This window comes from Ovis canadensis, chromosome 1, assembly GCF_042477335.2.
Source record: "Ovis canadensis isolate MfBH-ARS-UI-01 breed Bighorn chromosome 1, ARS-UI_OviCan_v2, whole genome shotgun sequence".
NCBI lineage: Eukaryota > Metazoa > Chordata > Mammalia > Artiodactyla > Bovidae > Ovis > Ovis canadensis.
Window position 1 is genome coordinate 29,934,980 of NC_091245.1, and position 26,942 is coordinate 29,961,921.

At 53.5% G+C, this 26,942-nt stretch overlaps 2 protein-coding genes and 1 long non-coding RNA gene across 7 annotated transcripts in view; 2 read left to right on the plus strand and 1 right to left on the minus strand.

Annotated features, from left to right (window-relative positions):
* Window positions 1-21,999, plus strand: part of LOC138424426 (uncharacterized) — a 34,971-nt gene extending 12,972 nt beyond the window's left edge. Inside the window, exons 3-4 of one of the 2 annotated variants that reach the window (XR_011250802.1) lie at window positions 15,373-15,814; window positions 21,085-21,999. This is a non-coding gene — a long non-coding RNA (uncharacterized lncRNA). The remainder of the gene's footprint in view (window positions 1-15,372; window positions 15,815-21,084) is intronic. The other variant, XR_011250798.1, reaches the window with a different exon arrangement.
* Window positions 1,729-26,180, minus strand: TTC22 (tetratricopeptide repeat domain 22). Of its 4 annotated transcripts, XR_011250729.1 has the most exons (8): window positions 25,417-26,180; window positions 9,607-9,662; window positions 9,282-9,397; window positions 8,539-8,657; window positions 6,883-7,044; window positions 4,383-4,535; window positions 3,224-3,855; window positions 1,729-2,515 (listed from the first exon to the last, which is right to left on the minus strand). XR_011250729.1 is itself a non-coding variant. In XM_069560851.1 (7 exons), exons 1-7 carry the CDS (start codon window positions 25,981-25,983, stop codon window positions 3,319-3,321), a joined length of 1,710 nt encoding a protein of 569 aa, XP_069416952.1. In that variant the 5' UTR covers window positions 25,984-26,180; the 3' UTR covers window positions 1,729-3,318. The 4 variants fall into 4 exon arrangements, 3 of the variants coding, with proteins under 3 accessions (XP_069416952.1, XP_069416875.1, XP_069417078.1); XM_069560851.1 differs by having other exon boundaries at window positions 1,729-3,855; XM_069560774.1 differs by having other exon boundaries at window positions 1,729-3,855; window positions 8,539-9,397; window positions 25,417-26,080.
* The window catches only part of CIMAP2 (ciliary microtubule associated protein 2), a 40,394-nt gene continuing 39,433 nt past the window's right edge, over window positions 25,982-26,942 (plus strand). The window contains exon 1 of the mRNA XM_069576511.1: window positions 25,982-26,125. Coding sequence (XP_069432612.1) covers window positions 25,982-26,125 — 144 coding nt within the window. The remainder of the gene's footprint in view (window positions 26,126-26,942) is intronic.

Below are 26,942 nucleotides of genomic sequence, written 5' to 3' on the forward strand. Positions count from 1 at the left end.
TTCAAGTTAGTATCTGTCATTGATTCATGGTTTGACCTTGGGCAACTCCCTGCTCCCTTGCCTCAGTTTCCTTATCTGGGCCTCAGCTTCCTGGCCACAAATTTGGGGATTTCACCTAAAACTGGAGAGGAGGTGGAAAGAAAGCCCATGCTTTCTCGTTGTGCTCTAGCCTGCAAAGGTCCCTAGGGGGTAGTCTTGGTCCCATCCTCAGCCCTTGTGGACCCGGTGATGGAGTCACCTGTTTGGGAATGAGGTAGCCATATCCCTGCTGTGAGTTTACTCAGTACAATAGCCCAAACTGAGCCTATCTTATGTGCCAAGCTCAGTGCAGGGCCATGGGGCTGAATCAGATGTGGCCCTTGTTGAAAAGAACCAGAGTCGAATGGGGACAACAGACATGGTGAGATCATTATGGTGCGAGGATAAAGGAATGTAGGAAATGCAGCGAGACACAATGGCCTGAGAGTGTACACAAAGTGGAATGATGGATGAGAGCTGGAGGGTTTGGCAAGACTTCCTGGAAGAGGCAGGTTTGAACTGAGCACTAGGGATAAAAATGATAAGAAGAAAATTCAGTGGAGGAATAGGATGTACAAAGACACAGAAGTAAGGCAATTTGTGAGCAGGGAGACTAGTACACTGTGGGGACGGAGCAGGGTAGGGACAGGTTGTGTTGGTGATCCCAGGCCCAACTCTAGACCACTCATGACACACCTCCCAGGAAGGGCTGTGTCCAAGGAGGCAGCATACAATGGGGTAAGTCTGGTTCAAAGCCTGGCTCTTTCCATGCTTATCTGTGACCTTGTTCAGTGTCTGTGTTCTCATCTGTAAAATGATAATTGCAATGCCTACTCTTCAGGACTGGTGAGAGAACGGAATGAGTTTACATGTATGAAGTGCCTTGCACATAGGAGGCAGTCCTGGAAGTGGGTTTTGTTTTCTCTTTTCGGCTTTTGGCTAGTATGCAGATACTCCTGACAAAAGCTCTAGTAGGTATTTGTTAGTCATTTATATGATTAATGTGAATGAGATATCAGAAAGAAAGTTTATTGAAAAGTTTTGGCAGGAGGAAGAGGCAATGGAGGGAGAAATGCATAACCTTGGGGACAGGAAAAGCAAGGAAGAAAACAAACTGGGAGGCCTAGGGGAGCAACAAACCTCATCAGCTTCCCAGCTTTACCAGCAAACCACTTTGAATTCAGTTTGTCTGTCTGGGAAGTAGGAGAAGAAACAGATGGGTTCCTGTCTTCCCTGGTGGCTCTGTTGGTAATGAATAGGCCTGCAATGCAGGAGGCCCAGATTCAATCCCTGGGTTGGGAAGATCTCCTGGAGAAGGAAACGGCAATCCATTCCAGTATTCTTGCCTGGAAAATCCCATGGACAGAGGAGCCTGGTGGACTACAATCCATGGGGCTGCAAGAATCAGACACGACTGAGCGACTAAACCACCACCATCTGTCCTAGGGAAGGTCACAGGTCACAGTCATGGATAGAGAAGGGGTACGGGAGAAGTGGACAGTGTGTGTGCTGCCTGCTGTGCAGTCACCTCCCGGACTCTGCTGCAGTGGAGAGGAAGAAAGGAGGGAAAGGAAGTCTTCATGAGCCCTGGGATGGAACTCAGAGGCCTTGGGTGGCCTTACTTCCCAGATTTCACAGGAACCTGGAATGACAGCATTATACCAATGGATATCAGAGGGCCCTGGTGACAGGTGACACATAAACACTTAATGCTTTAGTGTTATCAGTTTATTAGTAGTTTTCCAAACCTGAAAAATGCTGTAAGTAAGTTGGAGGGACAGGATGGGGAGGCTAGGGAGTGTGACTCTGAGCAAGCCACTTCCCTTCCAGGGCTCTCAGTCTTCCCAGAATGAGAGATCTCTAGGGACCGCACGTCTCAGTCTGTTCTCCACCTATCACTGGGGACATGAGAAGTAAGGCAGGGGTGCTGGCCTATCCCTGGTACCATCTTAAGTGTCAGGAAAATGAGTAAAGCAGTGAGTAAAACTTTTTTTTTTTTAAGTGGGGGGAGGAAATGCAAAATAAATCACAAACCATTATGGACCGGTGGGGGGAGGGCGGGGGGAGGTGTCTTGCCATTGCGATTACATACAACCAACACTCTTGCAGTCTGGAAAGAACTTGGTTTTTTAGAGTTTTAAGTTAAATTAGCAATGGCAACCCACTCCAGTACTCTTGCATGGAGAATCCCATGGGCAGAGGAGCCTGGTAGGCTGCAGTCCATGGGGTCGAAAAGAGCTGGACTTGACTGAGCGACTTCACTTTCACTTTTCACTTTTATGCATTGGAGAAGGAAATGGCAACCCACTCCAGTGTTCTTGCCTGGAGAATCCCAGTGACAGGAGAGCCTGGTGGGCTGCCGTCTATGGGGTTGCAGAGTCGGACACGACTGAAGCGACTTAGCAGCACCAGCAGCAGCAGCAGCAGCAGCAGCAGCAGCAGCAGCTCCTCTTGTTGGTAGGACCATAAGAATCTAGCTTGGTGGTTTCCAGATTTGCTAACAATCAAAGCCAAAGTCTTTGACAATAAAATTCTACATCTATGATTCTATAACTTCGATTTCAAAAGTGTAAAATTCCAAGATTTCCTTCAGTGTCTGGTAGAAGGTTTGAGATTGGGCACAGGCGGCACTTCCTTGGTTGGGGCCCTTATGTTCCCCTAAGAGTAGAGAAATCAAGGGAAGATTCTACCAATGGGCCTCATTTCAGGGGGTTTGAGGGTCTTTCAGACCAAGTTGGCCAAGAATGAGACCTGCTGGAAGACTGTTAGAGGGCAGGAAAGAGCACTGAGCAGCCAGGTGTAGACTGCGGCCTTGCCCTTATCTGCGCTCTGGCAGCTGTGCCCTCTGCTCTAGCCACGACTTCTCCCACTGCCAGACCTGAGACCTACTCCAGTAGAGGGGGCCTTATAAGGATAGAGCGTGGCTCGCGGGAATCCAGTAACAGGGTCCTGGGTACTAGAGCACCTGCCAAAACGGAGGCAATTATCTTCTGTATCTCTTGGGAGACGCCATGTTACTTTTCTGCATATTCGCACAATTTGGGCCTTCCCATTGGCAGTTCCCCACTGGCCCCTCGCGTCTGCCCCCAGCCTCCCTTGCTCTCCTGGATCAGGCTCTTTTGCCTCAGTGGTCACGTCCAACTGTCCTTGTGTCTCAAGGTACCCATTCCAACTCCCGGAAGCCAGTCTGATGGGCTCCACTTACCCACCAGCCTATGGCACAGCGAGCCGGTTTCCAGCGCCTGGACCAGGTCCAACCATCTCCGAGTGGTGGGGAGGGGCGGGGAGCCTCAGGGACCCTCAGACGGAGAACGCACGGCGGTCCCGCAGGGAGCTCGCGCCCTCGCCCTTGCGCTCCATGGTTTCGAAGAGCAGCCGCACCAGCGCCGGCCGTCCCTGGGCCACCAAGGCCCGGGCCAGCCCCAGCACCTCGTCCGTGTGCGCGCGCCACACGCGCTGCAGCTCCTGGCGCAGGCGCGCCGCCGGGTACTTGTCCTGGGCGCGACGCAGCCACACATCGACCTCGCGGCCCACCTCGCCATCGCTGAGCTGCGCCTGGCTCCACTGCGCCAGCAGCGCCTCGAGCAGGCAGCCGAAGCCCTCGGCGTGGCTGCAGCCCGCGTCGTCCAGCTCCACGGCGCGCTTGAAGCAAGCCGCCGCGTTGGCCTCCTCGCCCTTAATGCGCAGGCACTTGCCGCGCAGCAGCTGCAGCTCCGGCAGCATGGCGCCCAGCTCCGACTCGCCGGCCTTGGCCAGGAAGACCAGCGCCTGGTTCAGCGCCGCCTCGTCCACCGCCAGCAGCTCCTGCACGGCGTCCACGCCCATGTAGTAGTAGACCTGGGGTGGGGGCCGCGGCATGAGCCTTCCTCCCCGGCTCTCTTGCTGCTCCCCCTTCATTCCATTCTGTTTTTAAAATTCCATGCATTCATTCCCACCCTCCCCTCCTTCAACAGTTATTCATCGCAAAGTTTGGTCTCCCTCTCCTGGAGAAGGAGACAGTGCTCTCTCTGATTCCAGCTCCAGCCCCACCAATCTTGGCCATAGAACCTTGAGCCCGACCCTCTCAGGCTGCAGTTTTCTCTCACAAAAGATAGTGTAACCTCTCGGTGATTATTCCCTGGGCACAGAAGGTTACAGAATAATGGCCCACGCTTTCTGAGTGCTTAGAAAGAACTGGGCCCTGTTCTGAACGCTGTCGGTGCATCACCACCTATAACCCTCCCTGTAGCTGTAGGAGGCAAGTACTGTTGCGGGCACAAGGATGCCCCCACGTGCCTCTCTGTGTCCTCAGTGCCCTGGCCTGACAGAGTTAACAGTTTTTGTTTAGTAAGCCATTGACTACTCAAGCCAAGAGGCTGCCTTACCTGGCCGATGTCCAGGTAGGTCTTGAGGCCTGGGCACACCTTGACCACTTCCTCGAGGTCAGCCTTGGCGCAGGCCAGGTGGTTCCTGTCAGGCATGCCCCCAAGCCCCAGCTTGCCTCGCTCCAGGTCGTGCAGGTAGGCTCTGATGTGGATCTGCCCACAGAGAGTCAGCTGAGGGAAGATGCTCCCAGCCAGGACCCCTGCCTTTCTTACTGTCGTCAACAAAGCCTCTGTTTTTTTCCTCAACAGCAACTCAGGGAGTTTCTGTGGTGCAGTTGAAAGCCCCTGAGACTGGGACTCAGAAGTGCTAGGTCCTGGTCCTGTGCCAGCTTGGACCAGCCTCTTTCTGGGCGCTAGTTCCCCTCTCTGTGCAATGAAGGGGGTTGGATGAAGAGCCATTCATTCATTCTCTCACTCATTCATTCAACAAATATGTCCTGAGTGCCCACCATATACCAGGCCCCGTGCTAGGTACTGGAGTGCAGTCGTGATAAGACAGATGAGGTCCCTGCCCTGGCAGAACTTAACATTCTAGTAGGGATGATGATCATAAACAAGTAGATGGTACCACTTCAAGTGGTGACGAGTACAATGAAAAAATAAACAGGTGATGGGATACAGCTGACTAGGGGAGGGAGTTATCTGAGATGGGATGGCAGCACCGATTTTGTGAGGGTCTGTGTAAGCAAGTAGTGTGGGAAGAATGGCAGGTGGCCCCAGCTTGCAAGCATCAAATTACAAATGATTCCGGACCCTTGCTTTCATCACCACTTCCTCCTTTTTCCCCCACATCTGTTTGGGGCATTTAGAAAATCTAGAGGTTCAGGAGAGTTAGGGAAGAGGTGGAGAAAGAGGAAGTAAGAAAAAGGGGTTGTTGTCATTGAAGGTGTTAATACTTTATAGCCATCAGTAGGCTCTGGTTCTAAGATAGCTTCATAAGGTGGGGGTGGGGTGGGGGTGGGAATCTTTGGCTTTAGTGGCAGTTGAACTTGGCTGAATTCCAGCCCTTCCTCCTCTTTATTTGCGTGACCTCTGTGAGCTTCATTTTCCACATCTGAAAAATCAGTACACTAAGATCTTCCTTGGAAAGTTACCGTGACAATGGAGAGAACATGTTCTAGCCGGGACCTAGCACCTGGGGGGTGCTCAGTTTATTCATTCAGTCAACAGATTGTCAGGAGCCTGCTATGTGCCAGGACTGTTCTAGAATATATAGTAGAGAGCAAAATGACAAAATTCCTTGCCCTCGTGGAGCATGCATTTTAGCTGGCGGGTGGGGGGAGAGAAATAAACATAAATCAGAAAATAGTATGTTAGGGAATGATAAGTGCTAAGAAGAAAAAATAAATCAACACAGGAGGACACAATGTGTTGGTGAGAGGCTGACATTTTCAGGAAGATGGCTGCTAGCAGCTGCCTCTTCAAGCCCTCCATGAAGTGAGGGAGGAAGCCAACTGGACATTTGGGAGAAGAGCCTTCTAGGTAGAGACCCTAACTAGTAACTGCTGGCAACATGATTATGTCATCGGGACCAAGACCCAGGGAGCAGATTCACCCTCATGTCCCATGAAAGGTAATAGAGAAGGCTGTTTAGCCTGGAGCAAAGTAAACTCAGAGGTCCAGATCTCTGCCCCCAAGCAGTGCATTCAGTGGGGACTCCTAAGGGCAGATCTGAGACTAGTGTGGGGAAGCCGGAGGCAGGCAGCTCTTGGTTAAATTAGTAATCTGCGGAGCTGAATGACCATAGTGGACTGCCGTAAGAGACAGTGAGCCAGTTAAAAAAATACCTAATAATAGTAATCAACCACTTATGAACTCTTCCTATGTGCTCAGTACTGAGTTTTACACACAGAATCTAATTTAAGCCTCATAACAACACTGTGAGGCAGGTACAATTACCTTCAGCCTGTTTATAGATGAAGAAAGTGGGGCTCGGAATTTAGGCAAGAGTGTAAGTGAGGATGTGGGATTTGAACGAAGGCTAGCTGCGTTGAGAGCCAGAGCTCTTCTTCCAGACATTAGATTTCCTCCAGTACACCCTCTGCCTTCTACGAGCACCTCCCATACTCCTGGCACCTGCTTCAGATGTGACCTCACTTAATCTTCTGACAATCTGTTAACATAGATGTTATGATCTGTATCTTCCAGATTTGGGGATGTAGGTTTGGAGGGGTAAGTGGCTCACTTGTCCCAGGTGCCCACAGCGATAAATCGAGAGGCCAGAATTCCACCCAGGTCAGTCTGACTGCCTGAGGTGCTAATCAGAGAGGAGGCTGGCAGGTAGCTGGCCAGGTCATTGTATAAGGGATGAGCAGTGGGTGGTAAGCTCCTTCATTCTCTAACTTGATAATCGTAGAGAACACGAACTGTGAGCCTTGATGACACCTAAGCTCCCTTCTACCACGAAGGCTCCCTGACCTCTCGGCTCTGGCCACAGAGTCTTGGCCCTTGTTCTCTGATCCTCAACGGCAGAAGGAGGCAGAGCTGCAGGCTGACTCACCTTGGCCCTTGTGCAGTACGCCTGCCAGTTGAGCTCTGGATCTCGTAGGACGTCCAGGGCCATGTTGCAGGTGCCAATGGCCATGTCCTGCTTTCCAAGGAAGTGGAAGATTTTGGCTAGGCGATTAAGGATGGGAAGTTGGTCCTTGGCAATCTCGATGGCCTGGGTAAGGGACAAGGGTTAGAGCAAACCATCTGTCTGGCTGTTTGCTAGAACTGGAAGGTCATCTCTCAGTAGGGCCATATCATCCCCAAATTTTCATCCCCCATATCCACCTTCCAGCTCCAAATGCAACCATATCATGGGGCCCAACACTTTGGGGTGCAACTCATTGACACTCAACTCCCAAGAGCCTAAGTCACTGCCATGCTCTCTGCCGTTTTCATGGACATGTCTGGTGTCTGGACATCCCTCCAGACCCCAGGTCAACCCCTCTTTCTCAGACTTATCAATGAGTGCTCCCTCATTTTTCCAGGACAGGTGGGAAGAGGGGCCAGAACCAGCCTCTGCCTCCCTCACACTCGCACAGTGTTGCTACCTGGGCCTCGGCATCGCCCCACTCCCAGTCTAGTTACTGACAGCTCCTGCCTTGTGTTTGTTGCTGCCCCTGAGAGAGAGTGAGCTCCTGCAGGGAGGGGCCCCATCTCTCCACCTCTGTGCTCAGCACAGAGTAGGTTCCCAAGGAGGGGCAAAGGCAGTGTGTTAAATCAGACACAACTCTTGGAGCACACGTGAACTAGAGTTTATGCTCCGCTCTGTTCTGAGATCTCTCACCAAGAAACTGCTCATCACCCATCAGCCAACACTGTGACCTGCCCCAGGGCATCATGCTGACTGTACAGGGGATGAGAATCACAGGGTCCCTGTCCTCCAGGAAAATCTTAAAAAACTGAGCTCAGTGTGAAAATTGCCACCGAAACAAGGTGTCAAGAATAAGGCTTGAACAACACTTTAAAGTTTGCAGTAGACAGTTTCATCCACTACCTTCTTTGAGTCTCTCCATATCCTAGAAGATGGACAGATCACATAATCAACATATAAGGAGGTTCAGGGATGGAAGTGACTTGCTTTAGGGTCACAGGGCCTGTGAGCAGAGCTGGCATCCACGCTGCGCCACACTCATTTTCTTTCCGCTGTGCCATGGGGCTGCAAAGGGGAAAAGCCTGAGGGTTCAGTTCAGTTCAGTCGCTCAGTCATGTCCGACGCTTTGCGACCCCACGGACTGCAGCACGCCAGGCTTCCCTGTCCATCACCAACTCCTGGAGCTTGCTCAAACTCATGTCCATCGAGTCGGTGATGCCATCCAACCATCTCATCCTCTGTCGTCCCCTTCTCCTCCTGCCTTCAATCTTTCCCAGCATCAGGGTCTTTTCCAATGAGTCAGTTCTTTGCACCAGGAGGCCAAAGCATTGGAAAATTGCAGCTAGCTTAGAAGACAGGCCTGGGAAATGGGATAGGTCAGACCAGGCATTGGGAGGGTCTGACTCACTTTGCTTTTTCGTTTGGGATGGAGAGAAAGGTTTGGAATAAGGGCACTTCCTGAGTAGGGCATGGAGGTGGGGAGAAACCCAGAGAAGCAGTGGGTTCCAGGGAGAGGAGGCTGGGGTGTCAGGCTTTGTCCAGGTTTGGAGGATGATTGTAACCAGGGGCACATACCTTGCCAAAGCAGTCCAGGGGGTCAGTTCCCGAAAACCCGCAGTCATGGACACCCATGGGCATGGTGGAGAAGGTGTCCTTCCTCTCCAGCAGCATCCCCAGGTAGCACCAGGCCAGAGCTGGGGGCCAGGGGAGAGGCGTCTCAGGGAGTTGCAGGTGGGGAAGGGGAGAGCAGGCAGGGGCCAGCACCACCCAGGTGTCAGCCCTGGGAGGACAAGGTGGGGGGCAGGGGCAGAAATCACTGGGCCACCGAGGGAGAAAGAGAAACAAAGGAGGGCAGAGGGGACTTGCGAGTGAAGGGGGAACGATTCCAGTGCCTGTTTTGTGTTTTCTACATCCCTTAGGGGCCCTCACGGAAGGCGCCTTCTGCTGTCTGACCCCAGCTCTCCCCCAGCTCTGTAGCTCTGGTCCCTGTGTGACAGCGACCCCTCCCATCTCCAGAAGGGCCTTCATTCCCCCACCACAAAATGGGGATAAGAGGCTGAAATGGGGAGAGTTCTGTCTCTCACACTCTGGGTTACAGACAGGCCTGGACACGTGCCCTTGGAGTGATGTGCGGGCACGCATCTGCTGGGTGACGGGTGTGAGCTCCTTGAGGGGAACAGGGAGTGGAGGGGACAGGCTGAGGGAGAGAAAAACAGAACGAGAGGTGGGGACAGTGACAAGGCTGGCAGGGCTGCTGATGTGTGCAGGGAGAGCCCGACCCCTTCCCACTCCCCGCCTGCCACCCGCACGAGCCCGACCTCGGGGCTGGGGGTCCGAGGACTTGAGGACTTGCTGCAGCAGGGCCAGCGTGCGGTTGAAGGCCGGCAGCCTCTTCTGCTCCTCGCTGCCCAGCTCCAGGAATATGCCATCTAACCTGTGCCCAAGAAGGGGATGTGGCTGATCAGAACCCTCCCAGTGGTCCCCAGGTTGCCTCGAGTCCTCCCCAGGCTACTGGCAGGGAGGGGAACTTGGAGCGCCCTAGCCATGGCGATGGGCTCAGCCATTTCCCCCCTGGGTTCCCCGCCCCACCTCTCCGCCCCACCCTGTCCCTCCCCACCATCCCATCCCCACCCCCAGCCTGACCTGATGAAGAGCGTTGCCATGGTGAAGTACCAGCCCCTTTTCTCCTCCATCGGGATCTAGGGAAGCAGAGAATGGCTTGTGCTGCTGCTGTTGAGGCACTGGGGACATTGTTCATAGAGTCGCAAGCTTCCCCTAAACCCCAAGAAGCAGCAAGTACACTCTTGATCATAATCCTGCCTGGTTCTGCCACTGGCTGGCCGGGTGACCCTGGGCAAGTCACTTCGCTTCTCTGACCACAGAGGATTTGACAAGATGGTCTGAGTGAATGCCCCAAGCAAGGGGTCCATCGCAGAGCAGAGACGGGGTCCATTTCCTCCCCTCCCCTCTCCTAGGCTCCTGATCCCTCCCCCACAAGGCCCATACTCCACTGGTCACCTTCTCTCTTCCCCGCCATCCACCTGCATCTCCCCTTTGGCCCCATCTCTCGCCTTCCACCTTCCTGAGAAGCCCCTTTAGGCATGTGAGTGAGTTCAGCTGAAGCCCAGGAAACGCCCCCTCCCCGCCCCCCCCCCGCCCCGCCCCAAACTTGTTTCCCATTGTTATTCTTGCTAACTTTGCTGTGCATTTAGACTGACTTGGGCACCAGATAAAATATTTATGCTGTTATTTATGGGAGTAGCTGCTCCTGCCTCTGGAAGGAATTTTAATGAAAACCAATAAAACCCCCAGTGCATATCAGCAGCTCTGCCTCAGGCTCTGGCCCCTGCCTCCACATTAATCTCCTGTGGTTGATTTCCAGGCTCCATTCTGCACTCACCACCCCCTACCCACAGCGGCCTTCTCAGCTTAGGGTCCCATTATGCCTCCACCCCCCACCCTCAGTAGTTAGAACCAAGTGTTCAGTCAAGCCAGCACTTCTGGGCATCTGTGGTGTGAGGCCCTGTGTTGGGTGCTTATGGGCTGTGGCACTGAATGGGACCCACACCCTGGATGGACTCACAACCTGCCTGGGAAGACAGACGCAGGCATAAATAATAGGGCTTGAAGGGGTACCTGCCATGTGCCGGGATCTGACACGCATCATCTCAATCTCACAACCCTAAGGCAGGCGCCACTCCCACTTCACCGAGGCACAGACAGAGGTTCAGAGAGGTAGAATGACTCACCCAAGGTCACACAGCATGCAGGTGTCAGAACTGGGATTTGAACCCCATTTGTTAGTCTCCAAAGCCCTTGCTCCTCTCATCATGCTGGCTTACCAATAGCTCTAATATGAAACAGAGTTTGATCAAGACCAAGAGGTGGATGTGGACAAATGGAGTAGGAGGGGGAGGCCATTTCCAGTCAGAAGACTCAGAAGGTCTCACAGAGGGCTCAGAGTAAAGAATCTGCCTGCAATGCAGGAGACCCAGGTTCAGTCCCTGGGAGACTGGGAGAAGTGAATGGCAACCCACTCTGGTGTTCTTGCCTGGAGAATTCCATGGACAGAGGAGCCTGACCAGCTACAGTCCATGGGGTCGCAAAGAGTAGAACACGACTGAGTGACTCACACACACACACACACACACACACACACACAGGGTGGGCTGTAAGGTGGGTCTTGAATTGGAGTGGTATTTCAGAGGGTGGGGTGGGGCACAAGGGCGTTCCAGATGGAGGCTCAGCCTGGACACGTGTGGGCAGTTGAGGAGCATGGAGCACGGTGAGTAAGAATGGAGGCACAGGGTAGCTAATGCTGGCAAGTTAGGGTGTGGCTGTTCTGGGCTGGCCCGTTCAGAGGAACAGAGGAAGGGGGTCCTGTGAGTAGATCCCAGTGAGCGGTGTGACTGCCCCTAGGAGAGAGGTATGAGCCCAGGGCCAAGCCAGGTCTGGTGGGAAAGCCAGACGAAGACACAATGAGCAGAAGGGATATAGGGGCTGTGGGAGGAGGTTTCCCACGTGATCCAGGGGGACCCCCAAGGCTTCCAGAGGAGGGCGTGCTGGAGCAGGGTTCTTAGGGACAAGTAGGAACCACCAAGGTGGATACAGCGAGAGAGGACATCAGATGGAGGGCACATTTGTGCAAAAGCTCAGAGATGAGTGAGCAGGTGTGTCAGGGGCTGCATGCAGCCTGGAGTGACCAGCACCCCATTTTTAAGGGGTGAAGGGAGGAGCCAGCAGGAGCACATCAGGAGGGGCCCCTGAATGCCAGGCTCAGAACCTGGAAGTCATCTGCAAGGCAATGGGGAGCCATAGCGAAGGTTTGAACTGGGGAGTACGAGGGTCCCATGTGTTCTTACACCCACATCACCTTGGAAAGTTACCCTGTTACTTAGGTGGGAATATGTGTATGGGGGCTTTGGCTGGGAATAGCGCTGTCTGGAAGGGAAGAGTGGCAGGTCTAAGGACTAAGGGGCATCCATGAGAGCTCAGTGGAGAACACTGACCAAAGCAAAAAGCTGGGATGGGCTGCCGGATAACCTTAATGTGCTGTGCCTACATAGGACCTGGGACATGGGAAGGGGACTCAGGTTCATAAGCCAAGCTGGCCAAGGACCTTGACACAAGGTCAGCACCTGTCCACATGAAAGACCAAAGCATGTGTGCTTCATGCTCCCTGGCTGCCTGTGGGTATGATCCCATGACCTCTGGTTTCATGCCCACTTTGAGGTTGGCTAGGCCGAGTCATGGTGGGAAGACACAGAACCTGCTCCCCTTTTCAGGCTCCTGACAAGGAAACATGACCATAGAGACAGCCGTTGTACTAGACAAGGAGAGGGCTGCAGTGCCCAGAGCAGAGGCTCGGTGGCTAACAGGCCTGGCCACAAGAGGAGGGTGGCCCTGGGTGGATGTGTTACCCCTTAGAGGCTATATCCTTATCTGCAAAAGGGCACTGTGAGGCAAGGCCCAGTCTTCCACAAATATCCATCAATATCTGCCCCCTTTCTCCTGGTTTGGGTTAGAGACGTGCAGGGTTAGGAGTGTCTGGGAGGCTGCTTTGCCCTGTTTCAGTTCTAGTTGGGGCGTCGAGGTCTCAGGCTCTGGCACACTGAGTCATCCTGCCTTACCCCACTTTCTAACAGCCCTCCACCACCACCACTGTGCTCCTAGGGCTTCAGATGCCCCGTAGGGTCCACAGGTTCCCAAGGTTGAAGAGCAATGTGCTATTCTCAGGCTCTGCCTGGGTCATAGCCACCCTCTTGTTTGGTATTCAAGATACAAGAAATTAAGTGATGTGTCCAATCACACAGTACATGACAGAGTTGGGACATAAACTCATGCCTTCATAGTTCTAGCCCCAACGCTTGTCAACAGCACTCGGCTGTTTTAATCAATCCCGTTATTATATCCCTGAGACCACTGAGACCACAAAGGTGAAGCAGCTTGCTCAGGGTGACACACTGGTTACTATCAAGACTTGAAACCCAGTGGTTTCACCACTATTCTGATAGTCTTGAATAAGTTAAGCCTGGTTATCGTTTGCACTAAGTAAGCAATACTACCATCTAGTGGCAGAGTGCCTGAATTGCCGGGGCAACTCCTGAAAATTCTTCCCTTCTGCTGCTGCTGCTAAGTCGCTTCAGTCATGTCCGACACTGTGCGACCCCATAGACGGCAGCCCACTAGGCTCCCCCGTCCCTGGGATTCTCCAGGCAAGAACACTGGAGTGGGTTGCCATTTCCCTCTTCCCTTCTACTTGAAGACTAAAACTGTGATTTTCAGAGAAGTAGCTAGCTGAGTGACATCTCTCTGATAAATTTCAAATGGAGCCCCCCTCAGATCCCACTCAAGGTACCATTTGCAGGAGGGCTTATAGCGTTGCAAATTAGAAGTGGAGTTAATGGTATAAACAGGCCTGGCTTGAGCCCTCCCTATGCTTGGGTTCCAACCCTCCATCCCTAGTAGAGAGAGAGACCATTCACTCTGCTGTGCAATTCTGGTCCTAAAATAAGCTGTCTCTTTAAAAATCCTTCTGGTTGTAACTGAAGCAGCAGCTGAAGCTGTTACCAGGGGCAACCTGGCAAGCCATGGTGCGTTAAATTAAATTAAACAGGCCTCTGACTGCCCCCTCCCCTCCTGAAGAAGGGAGGGGGTGTTCTTCCTCTCTCCTGGAGAATGAAGTTGCTGTGAAACCTCTGATGGCTGCAAGGAATTCACTTCCAGAGTTGATGGCTCCCAGAGGCAATATATTTGGAGGCAGCCCCCTGGGAGGGGGCTGACAGGACCTCTGCCAGGAGAAGAATGTTGACTGAGGGCCGCCCAGGGTGAGCTGGGGCAGGACACCCCACCCTTTCTGTTGTTCATCCTCATCAGGACCCCATGAGCTGGGGGCTCCAGGGTCTATGAGGGGGTGTTGGCCAGTGGGAGAGTCTGCCCAGGCTTCAAGCTGGACGGGCTCAAGTTTGGTGGCTGCTCCGTGGCAGATCTGTGGGAGGGGACGCAGCAGGGCCCAGGCTCCAGCGCTGCCCTTCAGTAGCTGGGTAGATCCTGGTACTAACTGAGGGTGAGAGTGAGGCACAGGCAAGGGTTCTCAGGACATTTCCCAGCTCCTCTGAGGCCCTCACCAATATTTTCCTCACTTTAGAGATGGGCTCACAGAGGCGGATTCTTCCGATATTTCATGCCAAGTCTCCCTGTTCAAATTCATGTTGTTACTCCCAACACCTCGCTGCAACTCTGTGCGGTGCTTACCATTTACAAAGTGCACTCATTGCAGAAGCCACGTGATCCTCAGAAAGCCCTGTGTGGAATGCTAAGTGGGTCATCATCACCCCGTTGGGTGGGAACACTGAGGTGAGATGATGTCCTCAAAGACACACGACTAGTGTGACAGCCTGGACTGAAACCTGGAAATGCTGGGGGTTTTGCTATATGAATAAAAGTGCATTTTATTGAGCACTTACTATAAGTGCTTACTATAAATGAGGCACATAATTTACATGGGTTATCAAGAAGGTAAGGACTACAATTATCCCAATTTTACAGGAGAGGCACCTGTGGCCCTAAGTGGCCCTGCTAGATGGTAGCAGAGCTGGGAACCCAGCAGCTTAGGTCCCCGCACCTAACTACCCCAGATGAGTGGTTCTCAAAGTGGAGTCTCATGACAGTAGCATCAGCATCCCCTGGGAACTTGATGGAAACACTACACGGGCCTCTCGCACTGTGGAGAGCCGAGTGAAAATGGCAGGCCAGTGCATCTCTTTTTCACAGAGCAAAGGATCAGCAGTTGTGATCTGCAGGGAAGCCTGAAGATCCACGCTGCCACAGCTGGGTGGGTAATCGACAAAGGTGGGTGATCTGGCAGAACCTATAGTGACTATCAGGGTTAGGATGAGACCCTACAGAGCAGGCGTGTGCTAACTTGGCAGATATAAGGATGGGTCTCAGATGGCTAGTTCATTTACTTCAAAAGGTGACCCCCAAAGAAGGAAATGTTGGGCTCAGCTGGTAAAGAATCCACCTGCAATGCGGGATTTTCCCAACCCTGGGTTCGATCCCTGGGTTGGGAAAATCCCCTGGAAAAGGGAAAGGCTACCCACTTCAGTATTCTGGCCTGGAGAATTCCATGGACTGTATAATCCTTGGGGTTGCAGAGTCGGACACTACTGAGCGACTTTCACTTTAGCTATTTTAGGGGATTTCAGCAGAAGCTCTCTTGATATACCAGTGGCTTATTAACCTACATGTGTCTGCACAGGCTCTGTGTGTGCGCGCGTGTGCTCAGTTCTTTGTGACCCCGTTGATTCTGAAGGAAAATGCCTGCCTTGCAGTTCAAACTTTGCCCCTGAGGACTTTGTAATCTGTGTTTCAGAGTCAGTTCCTGAGAGCTGACTAATTCTCTTTCAGGGGAGGGGCAATGAGGAGGAGGAAGGAGAATGAATATTTCTCGACCGTCGACTGTCCACTGGCACTTCCGTGCACTGTGGCCCTGAGCCTGCACAGAAGACTGAGAAGGTGGGACACATCCTCCTCCTTTTACTGGTGAGGAGAGAGACCAAGAGAAGAGCTGCCCAGCCAGCCCCACAGGCCAGGGGGAAAGGACCAGGATTCAAGTTCAGATCTGCCTCCCTCCAGGGCCCCTGTTCTTTCCACCTCATCACACCGACCCTGTGGAGGCTGATAATGCAGAAATAAAAGTCACCAGGTGGAAGGCCTCAGAAATAAGCTCTTCCTGCTCAACTGGAATGTCCTCAGTGATGACACAGAGCAAGCCTCTGGGCTCTGCACGTGGAGCCCCACCCCACCCCACCTGGCTCCTACGGGGGCCTGCTCCAGAAAGGCAGGGCAGGTGAGGTTCCTACTCACCCAGCTCCTGCCTCAGTGGGGGTAAACACTGATGGGATGGGAGTCACCCCCCACTGCCTCTGCCTCCCCCCGGGTTCCTGGAAAGCCCACTGGCCCAGCCTGGGCCTCAGTTTCCACATCTACAAGCGGGCATGACCCACTGGTCTTGCCTCTCACAAGTGTGTGGGTGAAAGTGGTCCAGCGTGACTGGGCAGAGGGGGCTGGGGGCTGGGTGCTGGGCCACGGAGGTGAGTTACCTGTTCAGCCCTGACTGGGTTCCCTGCCATGGTCTTCATGGGTTTTAAGATAAGAGCAGATGGCCGGCAGCTCCCCATCGTCACCCCCTTTCTTTGTCCTAGACCCAGAGCCATTTCTCTAGTCCAGAGCCCCTCTTCTAGAGAAGGGCTTTTCTAGAGCCCCTTTTCTAGTCCCGGGGCCAAACCCAACTCTGGCACTGGGTGGATCTGACGAAGTCTCCTGCCCTCTGTGATAATAACAGTGATGCCTGCATTTTCTCAGCTCCTCCCATGGGCCTGGGCTGTGTGAGCCCTTAACATACTCTGTCTTTCCTCCTGTAAAGAAGGCAATTGGGTCAGAAGATGCTAAAGGCAGCTTTGGCTCTGGGGTCCTGTATCAATGAAGAGGGGAGAACCAGTTCTCCAGATTGCCAGAAATAGAGCGAATGAAGCCAGCAGCAAAGTCAGAAGGTGCTGTTACGGCACCGAGGCCATCAGAAGGCTGGGACCAGAGCCTCGGGAAAACTGTCCCTCAGCCAGGGCTTCATGTCGGAGAGACCTGAGTCCATTTCCAGCCAGCCACTTATGACTGGGTGCCCTTGAGCAAGTCGCTACACATCCTGGAGCCTCGGTTTGCTCATCTGTAGAATGGGGTTAATAACAGTTCTGATTCCCCAGCATTTCTAGGAGGTTCAAGTGAGATAATCTGTGAAAAGCACAGGCGTGCACAGTCTCTAGCTCATTGTCTAGTGTGAGTCATCCAGCTCCTTTTCTAGTGGAACCAAGTCAAATCACTCAGATTTGTGGAGCCATGAATGTATGTATACGTGTGTGTGTGTGTGCACGCGCGCGTGTGCCTGTGCATGTGTGTTTGCAAGCACCGTGGGAGGAGAAACCCTGCCTATGACCTCAAAAGTTGGAGATCAACTCTGAAGTCCTCAAAGCACCATTCCTGACGCTCCCCAAGCTGTGGTTTCCTCTCCCTCTGTGTGTTTATGTGTTTTCTTCTGCCAGGAGGCTTGTTGCTTCCCCCACCTTTTGCTCTCAAAGCCCTTCCTGTCCCCGAAATCAGCCCGGCCACCACTTCAGTCCAGTGACGGAGGAGGACTTTCCTACCTCGCACAGCCACTCAAGCAGGGCTAAGCCAGGAACCCAAATCCTGACCCCTGGCTCCCAGCGGGGTCTTCTCCCAATTTCATTGTTCTTTTCCCAAGGCTGGCTCTGGGCAGAGCTGAGGGTGAGCTCAGGGGCAGGAGGAAGTCTGAGGAGACAGAGAGGAAGGTGGGTGCTCACTTAGAAGGAGTCTTGGCTGCCCCATCAGGGGTTGAGGATGAGCAAGCCACATCCACCCAGGCTTGCTGGGGCTGGCCTTCCCTCTGTGACCCCATTGCCTCTTCCCGCACCCCCCTCCAGGCTGGTACGACTGTCTCCATTTCACAGAGGGAGACATGGACACTCTGAGAGGTTGCACAGCTGGCCTGGGCCACTCAGGGTGTCCTGCAGCTTGCAGACTCCCACACGAACGCTCTGACTGCGGGGTCCCAGCAGTGCCTCTGTGTGCACAGTGGGCCCAGTCGCTGCGGAGGGGGGATGACTGGGAGAGTGGGAAGGGAGGCTGGGGGAGACAGGGGTGCGGGGAGCAGAAATCTATTGAGAGGGCAGCTCCTTGAGGAGTTTCCTGGTCCTGGCCTCCCTGATGGTGGCAGAGTGGGGTGTGTGTGTGTGTGTGCACCTCCTGATGGTGGCAGAGGGGTGTGTGTGTGCGCCTCCCTGATGGTGGCAGAGGGGTGTGTGTGTGCGCCTCCCTGATGGTGGCAGAGGGGTGTGTGTGTGTATGTGTGAGCACCTCCCTGATGGTGGCAGAGGGGTGTGTGTGTGTGTGCGCGCCTCCCTGATGGTGGCAGAGGGGTGTGTGTGTGTGTGTGAGCACCTCCCTGATGGTGGCAGAGGGGTGTGTGTGTGTGTGTGTGCGTGCCTCCCTGATGGTGGCAGAGGGGTGTGTGTGTGTGTGTGTGTGTGAGCACCTCCCTGATGGTGGCAGAGGGGTGTGTGTGTGTGTGTGTGTGTGCCCGCCTCCCTGATGGTGGCAGAGGGGTGGGTGGGTGTGTGTGTGAGTACCTCCCTGATGGTGGCAGAGGGGTGTGTGTGTGTGTGTGTGTGTGTGAGCACCTCCCTGATGGTGGCAGAGGGGTGCGTGTCTGTGTGTGTATGTGTGAGCACCTCCCTGATGGTGGCAGAGGGGTGTGTGTGTGCGCCTCCCTGATGGTGGCAGAGGGGTGTGTGTGTGTGTGCGTGTGCACGCCTCCCTGATGGTGGCAGAGGTGTGGGTGTGTGTATGGGTGGGTGGGTGTGTGCATGCCAGGGACCCTGGATGCTGACCAGCAGTGACCTCTCAGCCCTTCCTGCTAGGTCCCAACCTGCTGGGTGCGGCAACAGTGTGGAATGCCCACACCTTTGTTTGTGAGGCTGGCTGTTGGGCCTCCCAGCACCGGCTCCGTCCTGCCTGCCCCAGCTGGCCAGGTGAAATCTGGATGGCCTGTGTCACCTTGAGCCTGTTCTGTCCTCTGTGTGACAGAGAATCACAGCACCCAATGGCAGTGTGTCCATGAGGTTTGATGTGCTAAAATGAAACGTGCTAGCGAGTGTAAAACTCGGCTCCGCGCTGGCTCCCAGTGCCACCCAGAGCCAGCCCTGCTCCGAAGCAGGGTGAAGGGTCTGCTGTGTGTGCACGTGGGCGAGTGTGTGAAGCCACCAATATTCTAGGAAAAGGGGGAGGAACTCACACAACTGAGTCAGCCTGGGACAGAGATTTTGCTTTCAGAGAAAAATAAGTTTTTTACCTTATTTTAGAAAAATAATAGGAATTTTAAGACTAAAAAACCAAATTAAATTTAGCAACAGTCAAAAATTCCTCTTAGGTCCAACCCTGTGCCAGACGCAGATAGAGACAGAAGGCTCACCCTCTTGGGGGCAAGAGAGAAACTGCTTGCTGATGAGTCAGAGCCTGAGAACAGCTCTCATGTGGCGCAAAGCCCAGGGCCGTGGGGGCCCGGGGTGGAGTGGACAGGCAAGGGGCTGGGCCCCACCATGATCTGCACCCCACCTGGAGCCCTGTGTAGTCTCTCTCTTACTCCTCACAGCAACCTTATGAGATGACATTAGAATCCCAGCTTGCAGATAAGGAAACTGAGGCTCAGAGAAGTGAAGTGACTTGCCCATAACCACCTGGTAAAGGAGGAAGAATTTAAACTGTATCTGTAACTCCAAAGGGTTTGCTCTTAATACCTTTCAGCTCAAGACTCCACCAAGAATCCATCTAGGACTGTGTGTGGAGGGCTGACGGGGGAGGAATGATGGATAAAACAATCTGCCTCATCATATTTTTGTAACTTGAAGACGAGGAAAGAGAGGGAAAGAAGGGCTGAGAGGGAAGTCACAGACACCCACTCACACACAGATATACTGCTTGTTTTTGAATATTGGGCTGAATTACTAACTTTTATAACGTTTTCTCTTGTAATTTTAGTTAGCAGATGAGCAGCTGTCATTGGTTCTCTGGCTGGCCTTTACTCTTTGAGGTCTGGGGGGCTCCTCCCTGTCTGGGATAGTCCCAGCCCCCTCAGGATGAGGAATCTCTTAGAGTCACTGTACCCTGCAGGTTGGACCGCCAGTCACGGCTCCTGTGGGTGGCAACCCTCTCCATGATGGGTTCCTCAGCGGCCGCTCCACTGTCCCACTTCTTCGCCAGCCCAGTGCTGACTTCACCTCTGCCCTCATCCTGCCTACCCCCCACCTGCACACATGGCAACCCTAGATTTCCAGGAGGCAGCGCTTGTTGGGGGCTCCCCTCCCCACCTCACCGGCCATCTGCACTATCCTTATTGCACCCCACTTCTCCAACCTCTCCAGAAAGAGCAAAGGCTTTGGAATCAGGTAGAGTGGCATGAACCCAATTGACATTTACTAGCTCTGTAGTCTTGGGCAGGTTACTTAGCCTTGCTATGCCTCAGTTCCCACGCGTGTAGAATGGGATCAGAGGGATCTTGTGAGGACTAAGATAAAATCCGCAAGGCACCCGGAGAAGAATATTCTACTTCTGCATGCTGAATATGCTGAATATTTAAGCAGAATATTCATGAATATTAATTACTGTGTGAAAGTGTGCGTTGTATGAAGGAAGGCTTCAACATGCAGGTGAAATTTGAGCTGGGTTTTGATGAATGGAGCTTGCTTTCTAGGCAAAGGGAACAGTTCCTGCGGTGGGAGATGTGAAATAGCACAGCATGTTTGGAGAAATATGAGTAGTTTAGAGTCCCTGGGAAGTAAGAGTAGGGATTCCCTGGAGGTCCAGTGGTTAGGACTTGGTGCTTTTTCTGCAGGGGCTCTGAGTTCAATCTCTGGGTTCAACTAACCTCCCACAAGCACGGCAGCCAAGGGGCGGGGCGGGGGGACAGGAAATGCAGCTGAGGAGGTCAGGAATCAGACTTCAGAGTCCATATCAGCAGGGCCACTGTGTCCTCCCCCTGGGAAGCTTCCGGCCACCCTCTTTCCAGGCCTCACCCCCTGCCCCAGTTCAGCTGTCACCAAAGGACCTTTGCACATACCACGCCCCTGCCAGGAGTGCCCTCACCCCATTCCTGCCAGGACACTCCTGCTTCTTCCCGAAGCCTCCCCCAGTCACCTGTACTGAAAGGAAGTGCACCTTCTCTGAAGCTCAGTTATTGTCACTCTATGCCCAGGACCTCAACCTGCCAGGTCCCCATTAATTCCAACATGGGTCTTGATGTCCCCAAAGTGGACTTCCCTTCTCAGCCTCTGGGGGAAGGGGCGGTGTCCTGTTTTTGGTCCAGAAACTATGGTCTCTGGTGTACAGAGATGAGAATACCAGATCACCTGATCTGCTTCTTGAGAAACCTGTATGCAGGTCAGGAAGCAACAGTTAGAACTGGACATGGACCAACAGACTGGTTCCAAACAGGGAGAGGAATACATCAAGGCTGTATATTATTGTCACCCTGCTTATTTAACTTTTACACAGAGTATATCATGAGAAATGCTGGGCTGGAGGAAGCACAAACTGGAGTCAAGATTGCCAGGAGAAATATCAATAACCTCAGATATGCAGATGACACCACCCTTATGGCAGAAAGCCAAGAAGAACTAGAGATGAAAGTGAAAGAGGAGAGTGAAAAAGTTGGCTTAAAACTCAACATTCAGAAAACTAAGACCATGGCATCTGGTCCCATCACTTCATGGCAAATAGATGGGGAAACAATGGAAACAGTGACAGACTTTATTTTCTTGGGCTCCAAAATCACTGCAGATGGTGACTGCAGCCATGAAATTAAAAGACGTTTGCTTCTGGGAAGAAAAGTTATGACCAACCTAGACAGCATACTAAAAAGCAGAGATATTACTTTGTCAACAAAGGTCCATCTAGTCAAAGCTATGGTTTTTCCAGTAGTCATGTATGGACGCAAGAGTTGGACTATAAAGAAAGCTGAGTGCTGAAGAACTGATGCTTTTGAACTGTGGTGTTGGAGAAGACTCTTGAGAGTCCCTTGGACTGCAAGGAGACCCAGCCAGTCCATCCTAAAGGAAATCAGTCCTGAATACTCATTGGAAGGACTGATGCTGAAGCTGAAACTCCAATATTTTGGCCACCTGATGCAAAGAATTGACTCATTTGAAAAGACCCTGAAGCTGGGAAAGATTAAAGGCAGGGGGAGAAGGGGACAACAGAGGATGAGATGGGTGGATGGCATCACTGACTCAATGGGGATGAGTTTGAGTAAACTCCGGGAGTTGGCAATGGACAGGGAGGCCTGGCATGCTGCAGTCCATGGGGTCGCAAAGAGTCGAACACGACTGAGCAACTGAACTGAACTGAACTGGTGTACAGAGCTGAGAGACAATTGTCTCTCAGGCTATGCAATAAATACCTGTGACCTCAGCCAGTCATAGGCACATCTGACTCATCCGTTCGCGCCACTCCCCCAGAGACAGGACTCTAAGAGGGCTAGTTGATGAAGGAACAAATGTTTGCTCCTCCCTTTGTCCATGAGTTTCTGAAAGGCAGGAGTTCTTAAAGATAGGGCCTGGCACACAGTAGGTGCTCAATAAATGTTAAGAGGCTGAGCATATGCCTCTCAGACTTGCCCATAATTTACCAGTTTATGGGCACTTTTACCCCCATGATTTGATTGGATAATCACAGTAAACTATTGTTTAATGTTTATAAAGCAGATATGAGGCCAAGAGATGAAAAGTGACTTGTCCAAAGTCACACAGCAAAATAATAATAGCTGGGTGCTTTAACTCAAGCCTTCCACTCTAACTATACAAAATCATCATTGTCTTCCTGATTGTGGCTATTTCTTGAGCATCTGCTCTGTGTAGGTAGTTTATAAGCACAGGCACGCGTGCATGTTAAGTTGCTTCAGTCGTGTCCGACTCTTTGCAACCCTTTGGACTGTAGCCCAGCAGACTCCTCTGTCCATGGGATTCTCCAGGCAAGAATATTGGAGTGGGTTACCATGCCCTCCTCCAGGGGATCTTCCTGACCCAGGGATGGAACCGGTGTCTCTTATGTCTCCTGCATTGGAAGGTGGGTTCTTTACCACTAGCGCCACCTGGAAAGCCGATTTATAAGCGTGATCTCTCCTAATCCTCAGATGATGAAAGGGAGGGAGGGCTCCAACTGTCTCCTGGGATTGATGGCGGCTGACCACAGCCACTCTGTGCAGACCTGGGGAGCTGCCACTGGGCCAGGCACAAGGATATGGCACAGGGCCTGGCGGCCACCTCCCAACTGAAGACATTAGTTCCCTCCCTGAAGCATTGGGCAGGGCCCCGATTGCCACTCTCTCTGGTGGTCCCTAAAGAGGAGGGTGTTTCCACACCATGGTAGGGCAGACCAGCAGCAGGGAGGGAGGAGTCAGCCTTTATTCCATTCCAATGCCCTAAATGTCTGCCTCCCTCCCCACCTCCTCCAGGAAGCCTTCCTCCAGTGAGCCCCCTCCTGAGAGCAGGAAGGAACCTTGGAGACCATCCAGTGCCCCCTTCCCACTCCCCTTTCGCAGTGGGGAAACTGCAGTCCAGACAGGAGAAGGCCCCAAGGTGGGTGGCTACAGCTGAGATGAGAACCCAGGCCTCCTGGCCCCCAGTCCAGGGCTCTTCAGGCCCCACTCTGAGACCGTGACCACAGTCAACATATACCAAGCTGGCCAAGTCTTCTCTGGAGAGCAGCTGACATTCAGAGCTTCAGACTCAGGCTTTAAAACAGGAGGTCTGGGGTTGTCTGTGATCCTGCTATCCCTGTGCAAGCTCTATTCCAGGTGCTTTTCAAACATCAGCTCTTAGTTATGACATCTACCAAATGATGATGTCCCCATTTTACAGATGAGGAATCCTAGGATACAAGTACCATTATTATCCCCACTTCCTAGAATGGGAAGCTCAGTGATGCTAAGGACCAATTAGAGGTGAGAGCATGAAGGACTGGGATTGGGACCTGGATTGTCTGACTCAGTGTCTACCGTCTTCACCTCCACCCTGCGCTACTCCCCTTAAGTCAAGCCCGTGCCTCCCACATAGCACTCCCTGAGGTCTTAACTCCACATTTCCTCTTAGGCTTTGGTGGAAAATGTTCCAAGGGGGTGTGCAGAGGCTTTGTGAATGCAGCCATCCTACTCATGTGCAAAAGCTTGTTGTCATTTAACTATCACAAACCTAAACCATGATTTAAAAAAGTCATCATTACCAACTCAATCCTGCCTGCGCTATGCCTTCAAGGAAAAGTCACGGCACCTCTCTGAACTGTGGTTTCCTCTTCTGTAACAGAAGGATAAGGCCCTCTATGTCAGGGTCAGCCATCTAATGCAAGCAGCCTTTGGGATGGCCCCCAGTGATCCTATCACCTGGTATTCATGTCCCTGTGTAACGCCCTCTCTTTGCATGGGGGCTGGACCTAATGACTTGCTTCTAATGAAGAGAAAAATGATGGGATATCCATGAGGCAAGGACCTGTGGGAGTCTGACCAACAGCCAGTGAGGAATTGAATTCTGCCAACAGCCAAACGTGTAAACTTGGAAGGAGATCCCCTCAGCTCCCCCAGGCTGAGCAAGCCTTCAGATGAGACCGCAGCCTAGAGGCACCTAGCTGAACCATGCCTAGGTTCTTGAGCACACACACTCGGAGACCATCAGTGCTTATTGTTTTCAAGCTGCTAAATTTCAAAGGATGTTTGTTATACAACAATGGGTAACTCATATACCCAGTATTTGTCTATTTAGTGCCAGGCCTACGCCACACAGACATTCACTCAAGAGAGCACTGATGTGTCCAGGTACCATGCCAGGTATTGAGTTTACAGACAGACATCCCTACTCTCAAAACCTCAAGGTTGAGCTGGGGAGACAGACTTGTAAATGGACAGTGTGAGCAACATTGTAGGAGCCCCAAGGATGTCCTGACCCAGCCTGGTGAAGTCAGTGGAGGGGATGTCTGAGAGCAAGGAGAACCTTCCAGGCAAGGGTGGAGCAAAGGGCATCTCAGAAAGAGGCTGAAGATGTGCCAAGGTGGGCTGTAAGGAGACCTGGCCCACAGGAAGCAAGGACAAAAGCTTGGCTGGAAGGGGGAACATGGAAGAGGGAAGGCAGAGAGCAAGATCACAGAGGGTCTCCAGTGCCCACCAGAGAGCCTGGGACTTATCTGCTAGGCAGTGGGGAGTCACTGGGGGTTGTAAGCAGCTGAGGGATGTGACTAGAAAGATTGAGCAACATGAACACTGGCAGCAGGGTGGAGGCAGAAGGGTCAAATCAGAGGGCAGAAACCCAGGCAGGATGACGGGGACCATGTTGGTACAGACAGGGAATGATGGAGGCTGGGCTGGCGGAGGGAGGCATTAGAGGAGTGGATAGGCCAGGGAGATACGGGGAGGTGGGATGCACGGAATCTGGGGTCTGAGTGGATGGGGATGGTGGGTGAGGAGGAGAAAGGAGTCAAGAATGCTGCCAGTTTCTGGCGGGATGCAGAGCTGTGCCTTATAGCGAGGTGGGTGCACACAGATGCCGGGATAGGTCCTTGGAGGAACAAGATGACAGGGGTGAGTCGGTGTGCTGAGTTTGCGGTACTGCCAGCAAAGAAACCTAGGCAGGCTAACCGGCTGGAATGTGGGTCCACTCCGGAGTCCAGCAGAGAAGAGCTACAAGCCCAGTCTGGGACTCAAGCGGGGAGAGGCACACTGGAATGGTATTCCGGAAGCCAAAAGGCCCGGGGCCAGGGGAGAGTGTGCGGGCCATGGGCGTCCCTGGGGACGTTAGGGGCCGCGACCCCAGCCAGCCCTCCCAACCTGGAGACGTCACCCACCTGCTGTGCGTAGCCCAGAGCCTTGTCGTAGAGCGCGACGCCAGCCTCCAGCACGCGAGCTCGCTCCTCCGGGCTGGCGCAGCCCACGTCGAAGCCGTGTGCGTAGCCCTGCTCCGCCAGGCAGCGCGCTGCGCGGAGCTGGGGGTCGTCGGCTGCCCCGCGGTCCCCCGCCAGGCCCATGAGGCTGGCCAGCTGCCCGGCGCACGCTTCCTCCTCTTCCTCCTGCCCCAGCCGCCCGTACACGTGGGCCAGATTGGCCCAGGCGTTGAGGTTACCCGGATCCTCGCGGGCCACCTCGAGGAAGCGCTCGCGGGCCTCGTCCAGCTCCTCCAGGTAGAAGGCGAAGGCTCCCAGGAGGTGGCGCACGGCGGGGCGCTGCGGAGCGGCTGCCAGCTCCAGCTCCTGCCGCAGTCCCTCCCGCTGCAGCTTCAGGTCCCGGGCGCGGAGCGAGGCCGGCGAGCGCGGCTCGAAGTTCAGCTGCATCTCCAGGTGGAAGTGGCCCGGGAGGTAGTCCAGGTCGTCGATGAAGGCGTCCAGGTCCTCGGCTGCGGCCTCGGACTCCGCCATGGCTGCCCGGCGGCTCCCCGGGCCTGGCCCCCAAGGCTGCAATGGAGAGGGGCGCCCCTGCAGCAAGCCCGGCGCGGGAGGCGAGGGCCAGCGAGCAGAAGCCTGGGGCGCAGCCACCTCCTATCCCCGGCGCCGCCCGCCGGTGGGTGGGTCAGAGCGACTCAGGAGCGCCCTGTGGGTGTTTCCGCTTTTGCTGCTCAGCGGCTTTTAGATGCCTGCATTGCACAACCAGGTGTGCCTGATACACTGATGTGGTGCCAAATGCGGGGCGTGTAACGCCCAGTACCTGGCCAAAGGTGTGGTTTGACTCTCTCTGCTCAGCAGATGAGAAAAAGTGAAGCTCAGACGAGAAAAGTACTTGCCCAGGTCACAGAACTGGGTGTGCCCAAGCAGGCCTGGGACCCAGTCTGCTGAACCCCAAGCCAGGCCCTTCCTCCGCGAGCACTCCTCCATCCTGTGTGAGCTCACCGAGTCAGGCCTGGCCCTTCCAGTCTGCACCAAAGCTGCCCTCACTCCCGTAGCTGTCGCAGCTCCTCCACGCTCCTCTGTTTGCTTTTCCTGTTCTCTTCTACAGATCTTCCTTAGCCGTTATTCATCAGGCCTCCCCACTTGGGATTTCTCTGCCTCCTCTCTGCCCTGCAGTGGGGCCCCAGTGGAAAGACAGGGTTTCCTGTGCTGCTTTTAATCCCTGATACTGTATGAATGGGGCTTCCCTGGTGGCTCGGAGGTAAAGAATCCGCCTGCAATGCAGGAGTTGGAGGAGTTGCATGTTCAATCTCTAGGTCGGGAAGATCCCCTGGAGGGGGGCATGGCAAGTCACTCTGATATTCTTGCTTGGAGAATTCCATGGACAGAGGAGCCTGGTGGGCTACAGTCCATAGGGATGCAAAGAGTTGGACACAACTGAAGTGACTTAGCACAGTGTGTGAATGAGTGGCACACCCAATGTGTGAATGAGT

What these genes read in the sequence shown, in the direction of transcription:
- TTC22 (XM_069560774.1), bottom strand. Translation starts at nt 25,983, where the DNA reads ATGGCGGAGTCCGAGGCCGCAGCCGAGGACCTGGACGCCTTCATCGAC. An exon ending in ATGGCAACGCTCTTCATCAG is followed by an intron (nt 9,398 to 9,606) that starts GTCAGGCTGGGG and finishes TCTTGGGCACAG; the next exon opens with GTTAGATGGCATATTCCTGG. An exon ending in CGTACTGCACAAGGGCCAAG is followed by an intron (nt 4,536 to 6,882) that starts GTGAGTCAGCCT and finishes CTCTGTGGGCAG; the next exon opens with ATCCACATCAGAGCCTACCT.